This window comes from Oryctolagus cuniculus, chromosome 11, assembly GCF_964237555.1.
Source record: "Oryctolagus cuniculus chromosome 11, mOryCun1.1, whole genome shotgun sequence".
Lineage (NCBI taxonomy): Eukaryota > Metazoa > Chordata > Mammalia > Lagomorpha > Leporidae > Oryctolagus > Oryctolagus cuniculus.
The window spans coordinates 77,856,512-77,866,233 of NC_091442.1; the positions used below are offsets into that span (position 1 = coordinate 77,856,512).

The 9,722-nt window shown below is 38.2% G+C and overlaps 1 protein-coding gene across 3 annotated transcripts in view; it reads left to right on the top strand.

Annotated features, from left to right (window-relative positions):
• The window catches only part of LOC100346007 (GLIPR1 like 2), a 49,164-nt gene that overhangs the window by 16,667 nt on the left and 22,775 nt on the right, over window positions 1–9,722 (top strand). The window contains exons 5-7 of one of the 3 annotated variants that reach the window (XM_051845696.2): window positions 3,363–3,389; window positions 3,472–3,515; window positions 3,633–6,979. The exons of 1 other annotated variant lie outside the window; for it this stretch is intronic. In XM_051845696.2, coding sequence (XP_051701656.1) covers window positions 3,363–3,389; window positions 3,472–3,515; window positions 3,633–3,752 — 191 coding nt within the window. In that variant the 3' untranslated portion in view covers window positions 3,753–6,979. Of the gene's footprint in view, window positions 1–3,362; window positions 3,390–3,471; window positions 6,980–9,722 lie in introns of those variants that run through there. One more of the 3 variants, XM_002711343.5, reaches the window with a different exon arrangement.

Below are 9,722 nucleotides of genomic sequence, written 5' to 3' on the forward strand. Positions count from 1 at the left end.
CTGTGGCGCAGCGGGTTAAAGCCCTGGCCTGAAGCGCTGGCATCCCATATGGGCGCTGGTTCAAGACCCGGCTGCTCCTCTTCTGATCCAGCTCTCTGCTGTGGCCTGAGAAAGCAATAGAAGATGGCCCAAGTCCTTGGGCCCCTGTACCCATGTGGGAGACCCAGAAGAAGCTCCTGGCTCCTGGCTCCTGGCTTCGGACTGGTGCAGTTCCAGCCGTTGCAGCCAATTGGGGAATGAACCATCGGATGGAAGATATCTCTCTCTCTCTCTCTCTCTCTCTCTGCCTCTCCTATCTCTGTGTAACTCTGACTTTCAAATAAATAAATAAATCTTTAAAAAAAGCTTGATGAGAAACAGTATATTTACATAGTTTCAAAGAACTCACCATAAAAATATTTAATTCATAAGGGGAGAAGGTAACCTCAGAGTGGATGAGCCCAGCTGGCACAAGTCAAGTGATCAAAGTGAACATTAACATTGGGAACAACTTACAGACAGAGGTTGCAATGAGCAGAGCAGAACATTGTTTCTTTTGTATTCCTTGCAAAGTTACAGGACCCAATCCAATCATAAGAGTATGTCAATTAAATCCAAATTACAGATTTATTTTAAAAACTGAGTATTTGTCTACAAAATAACTAACTTGTTATCTTTAACAACAGGAAGATCATGAAAGCCAAAAAGAGAATGACCTGTCCCAGACTAAAGAAAATTAAAGAGAGATGAAAATTAAATGCAATACATGATTCTGAATAGGATATTTTCACTGCAAATGACATTACTCTTATAACTGAAAGAATTGATTAGGATCTGAAAATTAGATGGTAGTAATATAACAGTCTAAATTTTCTCATTTTGATGATTCTGTCATTATGTAAAAGCATGCCCTTGTTTGTAGAAAATCTACACCAAGTACTCTAGGGTGATTAGATATTAGGTTGACATTCAAATATTTCAATAAAAAAAACTTGCACTGTATTGAAACTTTCTTATAAGTTTGGAATTGTTTCAAATTTTTTTAAATTTCTAAAAAAGAAACTGCAAAATCTCAGGAAAACGAATCAGTTTGGAGATTTTTTTATTCCAAGAGAGAAAAGAGGTTCATTGTAGAGTATTTGTAAAAGAAATAGAGGGGCCAGCACTGTGGCATAGCAGGTGAAACCACCACCTGCAGTGTCGACATCCGAAGTGGGCGCTGGTTCAATTGCTGGCTGCTCTACTTCTGATCCAGCTCCCTGCTACTGTGCCTGGGAAATCAGTGGAAGATGGCGCAAGTGCTTGGGCCCCTGCACCCACGTGAAGACCCAAAGGAAGCTCCAAGCTCCTGGCTTTGGATCAGCCCAGCTCCGGCCATTGCAGCCATTTGGGGAGTGATCCAGAGGTTAGAAGACCTCTCTCTCTCTGCGTCTGCCCTCTAACTGTGCCAAGGAAAGAAAGGAAGGAAGGAAGGAAGGAAGGAAGGAAGGAAGGAAGGAAGGAAGGAAGGAAGGAAGGTTGGTTTTAAAAAAAGAGAAATAGAGATGATGAGAGTAATCTGATTACTATTTATGTAGCAAAATTAGCACATCATGAATACTAATCTGATTTGGTGATGGCAAAAAATAGAGTGTAAGATAAATACCAGATTTGGGGTTTTGGTGACTATGATATAATTTATTGAGGTATGAGTTATGTGAAGAGAGGATGCTACAGAAAATAGATGATAGATTCAGTTTTTATCATTATTATTATAGATATTGTTTCCAACTATAACTATACACGTTTTATAACTATACACACAACTATAACTATATAGAATTCTGTATTTCTCCTCCCAGTTCTGTCAGTTCTCCTTCATGTATGTCAAAATTCTGTCAAGTGTACATGCAATTAAAATCATCTCTTGATGAATTGGCCATTTTATTCATATGTAATTTTCATTTTTCCTCCTGATAACTTACTTTGAAATCTATCTTCTATTTCTTGGATATTGTTTCTGTTAACTTTCATTTCAAGGTATTTATCTAATAATTCCTGGATGTTTTATCTTGCCTTTGGTAGTTATTACTTGTCTTTTCTCATTTGAGTTGAGATGGTTTGGTTGAATTATATGCTAGGATTTGTAATATTTCATTATGAAACATTTAAATTCCATGGGGAATGTTGGTATTCTAGTTTTAGAAGGTACTTGACTGGGTTAGGTTCAGACCGGAATTTCCAGCTTGTCTTCTGTGAACTGTGTTGCCAAAATTCAGTTTTCAAAAACTTTGCTTAGATCCTTTCTAAAAGAACACTGTTGAATGGTGAAAGTAAGTGATAAAACACATCTTTTAGAAATAAAAATACTTGAATGTGCACACTCTGTACCAGAATAAAGTGACACAAAGTAGTCAACATAATCAACATAACCTAGCAACTCTGGTGGCCAGGGGAAAGGGGAGAAGAATCCTTTAAGCATGTAGAAAAAAAATTCATTTATTACAGAGTTTAATAGTCTGATTTGACTAGTAAGGTAGGAAAACAACTACTCTGTTCTGGAAAGAAGTTCTTCTGGAAAGAAGTTCTTTAACATAGGAAATACAATTTTACATTAATGCTATAAATACTCGGGTAGCAAAGGTCAGGGAAGTCGCTACCCAAGGGCTGAGATGTGGCAGAAAAGCATATAGTTCCCCCTTTCAGCAAGGAGCTCACTGTGGATCTCCTCTTTATCCAAGTTGCTTTCTTGTTTACAACCATCTCTGGAGAATTATGGTCTCTGCTCCTCTTGTAACTTCCTACCTCTCTCTGTAACGCTTTCAAATAAAGTAAAATAAATCTTTAAAAAAATAAAAGAAGAGAGGGAATTTATTGCCTGAGAAGTGTTATTATCTCATTGGGTCAGATTGCTAAAAACAACAAATGCTAAGTTGTAGATTTAACTTTTCCACATAGGAAATGGAAAAGTAACTGAAAGTTTCTTGAAACAAGAATTTAATGGGCAATTGAGTTGATTCTGAAACTTAATTTGGGATCATTTGGGACAGAAAAAAAAACAGATGAAAATAAGAGATATTGTGGAATCCTAGAATGTTGGAGTTGGAACAATGTTTAGAGGACAGAAATGAAGTGACTTATATAAGGTGACACAATGATTTAGAGACTGAATTAGCACTAGAACTCACATCTGGTTCCTCTATTTGCTTCCTCCTAGCAGACCAGGCTTACATTTACTAGAACAGATTATATTGCACTGTATAATTGGTTACTTGGTGGGAAGGACAATCAAAAATGATAGTATAATACATGAGAAAGGTGATACTGTTATTGGAAAAATATTTTAGTTTACAAAGAAAGACAAAATTTTGTGAAATTCTTTATAGACTTTCTTTTTTTCCTAGGTAATGCAGATCGTGACCAAGCTATATGTATGTATTGATGTCCTTTATTTCTTTAACAATTTCACTACTTTATGTGCAATACAGTTTTTAATTACTTTTCTATTTACAGATTACCAATTTTGGTATCCAAAGTGGGAAGTGCCCCGGCCAATTGTATGTGATCCACTGTGCATATTTATTTTGTTACTGAGAATACTATGTTTTCTGCTATGTGTTATAATTGTTTGCATAATACAGCCTTATTTTCCAAACATTTTATTGGAAAAGCAGATGAGCTTTACCCCTGACCAATCTGAAACAGAGGAAGAAGAGAATAAAGACAAAGAGGAAATGGAGAGGGAAGAGGAAGAAGAAGAGGAAGAGGAAGAGGAAGAAGAGGGGGAGGAATAGGTGCCACCAACATAAGCCAAAAATATCATACCAAAAAAAGCCAAAATTTAAAAAAACCTGAGCTTTGACAAGAAAGAATGTATGCAAACCACTATTGTAATATTATTATTATTCTCTTCTCCATACTTATTCAACAGATTTAAATTTGAAGAACAAAAATATATATTTTGTATAGAAAATATTAAGGCAAAGTCAGACACTAAGAATAAAGATGTTATAATAGAAACACTGAAAAAGATTTGACCTAATTTATCTTAGGATTTCATTATGGGATCCTGATCAAGGAGGGAATTTCCATTTTCTAAATGTTTCCATCTCTGTGCTTTAAGTTTCTAAGTGAGTTAATGACTTTCTCAAGAACTAAGTAGATTTTTCATGTAAGGTACTTAGGACCACTCCAAGTTCACAACAACCATTAAGTAAACATCAGGGTTTTGGTTTTAATTATTACTATCATAGTTCTTATTGCTGGGGGTGGTGATGATATTTTTCATGTGATATCCAGGTATCAAACATGCTTACTTGTCTTTGTGGCATTTGTTTTTGGAATAATTTAAAGGATGTCTGTACATCCTGTTAACTGATAAATATATTATTTCTATTTCATATACAACATTTCATTAAGGACTTGCTGTAATTTGTTGTCACCAAGCAATAATAAATACCCATAATTAATGAGTTTTGATTGAGAAATCTGGCTTCTTTCAAATTTATATGATAATATAGAATATTTTTATAAGCTTTATTTTATTTATTTGCAAGAGTTAAAGAGAGAGAAATCCTTCACCCACTGGTTTACCCCACAAATGACCATAATGGCCAGGACTGGGCCAAGTTGAAGTCAGGATCCTGGCATTCCATCTAGGTTTCCTACATGGGGGGCACAGAACAAAGCACTTGGACCATCTTCCTTTGATTTCCCAGGTGCATTAGCAGGGAGCTGATCAGAAGTGAGACAGCCAAGACTTGAACCTGAGTTCAGATATGAGATGCTGACATCGTATACAGAAGCTTTACCTGCTAAGCCACAACACCGGACCCTAGAATACATTTTTTTAATTCCCATACTTGTAGTTATTCAGTATGTGAGAAAAAAATCATGTTTCCACTGATAATACAAATAATTGTAGTGAATAAAAATATCTAGCATAGTAAAAAAAAATCAAGAGGTATAAAATCTGTTAGTTCCTTAGTTGTGACAATATATTGGAAATTTAATTTTTTTTATTTGAAAGCCAGAGTTACAGCAAAAGAGGAAGAGACAGAGATAAAGGGAAAAAAGAGAAAGAAGAGAGATCTCTCCAAATGGCCACAATGGCCAGGGCTGGGCCAAGCCAAATCCAGGAGCCAGGAGCTTCATCTGGTTCTCCCACATGGGTGCAGGAGCTCAAGGACTTGAGCCATTCTCTGCTGCTTTCCAATGTACATTAGCAGGAAGCTGGATAAGAAGTGGAGCAGCGGCCGGCGCCGCGGCTCACTAGGCTAATCCTCCGCCTAGCGGCACCGGCACACCGGGTTCTAGTCCCGGTTGGGGCGCCGGATTCTGTCCCGGTTGCCCCTCTTCCAGGCCAGCTCTCTGCTGTGGCCAGGGAGTGCAGTGGAGGATGGCCCAGGTGCTTGGGCCCTGCACCCCATGGGAGACCAGGAAAAGCACCTGGCTCCTGGCTCCTGCCATCGGATCAGCGCGGTGCGCCGGCCGCGGTGCGCCGGCCGCAGCGCGCCGGCCGCAGCGCGCCGGCCGCGGCGGCCATTGGAGGGTGAACCAACGGCAAAAGGAAGACCTTTCTCTCTGTCTCTCTCTCTCACTGTCCACTCTGCCTGTCAAAAAAAAAAAAAAAAAAAGAAGTGGAGCAGCCAGGACTCTAACCAGTGCCCATAAGGCATACTGGCAAGGCAGAGGGCAGCTTGACCTACGCCACAGCACCAAAATGGAAAAAGGTGAGAGTTTCCAAAGACAAAAAGCCAGGAACTATGGATTTTTTAAACTTGGGTTATAGAGTTTTCAGGGGGAGGGGGAGCTTTGTTTTGTTTTTTGGTGTTGAGTATGTTTCATTTGCTTTGTTTTTTTTTCCAAAAAATTCTGCTTTTTAGATAGCAAATGTTTTGTTTCCATGCATTCACCTGTTTCACACCCAGTCTCCTGAGAAAAAGCCTTAGAGAAAAAGACTGGTTGTCTACAGTGATTTTATTTATTGTTGTTACTGTACATTTATATTCCAATTCTCAAAAGTGCTTTCATATAGTTTATATAATTACTAAATACTCAAGACCGCCCTGTGGAGCTGTTATTGCTTCCATTTTTAAATGGAAGAGAAGTTTGACCTGGGATTTGTGAAATGGTTCAACCTAGGACTGAAAGCAAATTAACTTCTGAACATTCTGATGCATTTACAAGTAGAAATTCCTTGTGATAACTTGTTTAGTTCCCACATATGACTAACTTGAAGTTGCAGTCAACAGTTCCTAACTGGGGTAACTCCTCCCAGAATACTAGGCAATTCCTGTAAACATTTTTGATTGCCACAACCAGGGAGGTACTGCTAATATCTAGTGGGGAGCAGCCAGGAGTGCTGCTAAATGCATTAGACAGCCCCCCACACCAGAGAATTTTCCAATCCAATATGTCAGTAGTGCTGAAGTTGAAAAATTCTCTAGGCTTATTTCCACCTTGGAAATATACAAATTATGGATACTTGGATATTGTGTTATATTTCCTTTAACTACCATTTTTCTGAAAATTGTTCTCCTGTTCCCTCTCTCATTCTCCTTACCCCACCCCTTTTGCTACCCAAGTGATTACCACTGGGGCAGTCATTTTGTTATGGTGATTCTGTCTTCCTTCGTTCTGGGATGGTCCACTGACCACAGCTGATCTCAGTTATAGTCTCTGCTTCAGAAATAGACACGTTCAAGGCAAGCTTTCCTTGGTGGCTAAAGTTTTAAGATGTAAACCTCTGAGGTTATTTAGTGTTCTGGATGGGGGAAAAGGGACTGAAATATGAATTTCACAATCAGTAAAAGGCTCTTGTTCCTGATGCCTAGTAATATCCCTACTTTTTCACCTAAATGTTTTTTCCTAGAATATGCTCTATTAGCCATCCAGTAAGTTTTCCTTTTCCTTTATATTATTTTGAGTTGGATTTTTGTGACTGATTGAAGTAACAAGACTTTTTTAAAATAGAGATTTTTCTTTATTTTAAAATAGCATAAAAAATAATGGCACTAAAATTCCCATTTATGAATATCACTGTGTCATTAAAAGTATAGTATGTCTTCTCATAGTCTATTCTCCAATCATCTCGAGCTCTTCCGATACTCTCTGTACTTAGAACCGTTTTTTTTTTTATTATTATTACACAGGTTACAGGTTGACTCCTCCATCTAACCTAAAGAATTATTAGCATGAATCCCAAAGAAGTCTGGGGAAATTACCCTTATTCTGTTTCATGGCACTGGGTTTTAGTATGAACTTTGGGCAAAGTATTCTGGTCAAGATAGTTTGGAGTGGTGGATGAGCATCCAGTTCATGCCTTAACATACTGTATATTATGTTTTGTGTTGTAAAACTCTGAGACCTGAGGCTCCTGGCCCTGAAGAAGTAACCTCTAGCAAGTTTTTATGTTAGATTATGTCCAGGAATGTTCCAGCGTATGACTTGACATGGAGGGAAGACTCTTAATATTTCTAGTCTTTCTTTCATTTGCACTTTTACATAAGCATCTATAAATCTGCTGGTGAGGTTTGGTACTAGAATGTTTGTATCTTGTTTGTCCAGGATACTGTTGCTATTCTCTTTGCCATATATCCTGACATTCTTTTGTGTCCTTTACACAAGTAAAAATTGTTTGATATTTTCAAGCATTTATGCCTCAGTTTATTTATGTTGTTAATATATCAGTACCAAGTAGCATCCAATGGAAATGACGAAGATTCCACATCCGATATGGATAAATATTTGTAAGGGAAACTCTGAGATAATAAAGGAGAAGGAAATGATACTGTGATACCATATTCATTTTCTGCTTGCCCTACATTTATCTAAGGGCTTGAGAAAGTGTGAAAGAGTTAGTACACTTGGCCAATAAAATGCATCCCCCAATATTTATTCATTCATAAATAATGACATAACGTTGGTGATCCAACTTTCACAGGCCATAAAAGAGAGCTAGATTGGAAGTGGAGCAGCCAGGACTTGAACCAGCGCCTATATGGGATACCAGCGTTGCAGGCCAGGACATTAACCCACTGTGCCACAGCGCTGGCCTGTACCCTTCACTTCTGTTACAGTTTTAACTCTAGTATTTCTTTTTGGCTCTTAGGATTTCCATCTTTCTCATCACATTGCTCATTTGTCTTGCATGTTCCGTACTTTACCCATTAGATATTTTAGCATATCAATCATTGTTTAACATTTCTAAGATAGTAATTCCTACATCTGTGCCATGCCTAGTTCTGATGCTTGCTCTCTCTCTTTAAATTGTGTTTTTTTTTTCCTTGTACTATGACTTCAATTTTTTTCTTGATAGCCAGACACGATACTCCAGGTAAAAGAAGATGCTCTGAATAAACCTTTTGAGGTGTCGAGGAAGAGGAAGTATTCTGCAGTCCTGAGACTGGGACTCTTTCAGTGAGCCTATGTCTCTGGACTGGGAACTACACAAGTGCTTCTCAGTCTCCCCCACCTGTCCTCAGGTGGGACAGGAGAGCTCAAGTGACCTAATGACCTCATTCTAAGTTGATCACACCTGTAAGGAACTTATTTCCAAATACCATTCTATGGTACAAGGAGTTAGGACTTAGTTTGGAGAGCATATAGTTTGGAGAGAAACAACTCAATCCACAGTGATGCTTTGACTAAGGATGCTGATAGCTCTCTGAATAACTTCCCCTGAAGTAACTGTTAGTTTTGTGCTTCCAACACAAAGCAGAAATTAGCTACCTTCATTGTATCCACACTCTGATATTGGTACCACCACTACATTTCTCCTTTGTGCTTGGAACATGGAAGTAAAATTGTACGTATAACCCCCGTCTTGTTACCATGAGATTAAAAGCATGGCTGAAAAGGCCAGAGATGATGAATCAGGAATAAAGAAACAGCTTGAAATATCAAGGATATTACATTGCTGCACCACACACACACACACACACACACACACACACACACACACAGAGTCCTCCTCTGGGCTCACTATTTTAGCAGTTACACCCTGTTGTGGTTAGGTCACTGTGAAGGAGTTGTTGTGAATTAATATAACTTCTTTGTCTTGGAAACAACTCAAGACAGTGAAACTCAAAATGAAACCACCTGTGTTTCATGACTACTTGTCTTGCTTGCTTTCAAGACTGCTTCTCTGGGCTTAACTACTTACAATTTATGAAAGTCAACCATGTTTATCAGTGATTGAATGTGGCACATCTTAGGACCGCCACAGACGCAGATAAAATCTTTTTAAAATAATAAATAGTACAGATTATATTTCTATTTTTCTTATTCTTGTTTCAAGTTCAGGTGTGACCTCAGCATCTCCACATTTATTGGTAAAGTTATAAGTTGTAGTTTCACCAGTGACAGGTACTCTGCTTACCAAAGGGATGGCAGTAACATGTGTGATTGATTGTGTTTGTTGTCATTTGTTAACATGTGTCATTGTGTTTGGCTTTGTCTTTGCTGACCTTAATTTCAGATCTCAAAGGACCACAGAACAATACTCACTGGTAAATTTTCTGCTTGGCTTTTGATCTCTCTGGCTGTTTCTCAATTCCTTCTCTCTCCCTGGTTCAGCTTTTCTAGCACTGATTTTGCTGTAAGTTTATTTGTAACCCGCAGCCCCAGGGAATCCTGGCTGAGCCTACCTACATTGTGTTAATGAGAATGGTAACCCCACAGCAAGAATGATCAAGAATAAAGAGAAAAATTAAAATGACCAATATCAAGAGATACTAGTAGATAGCCTGGATAAATTAAAG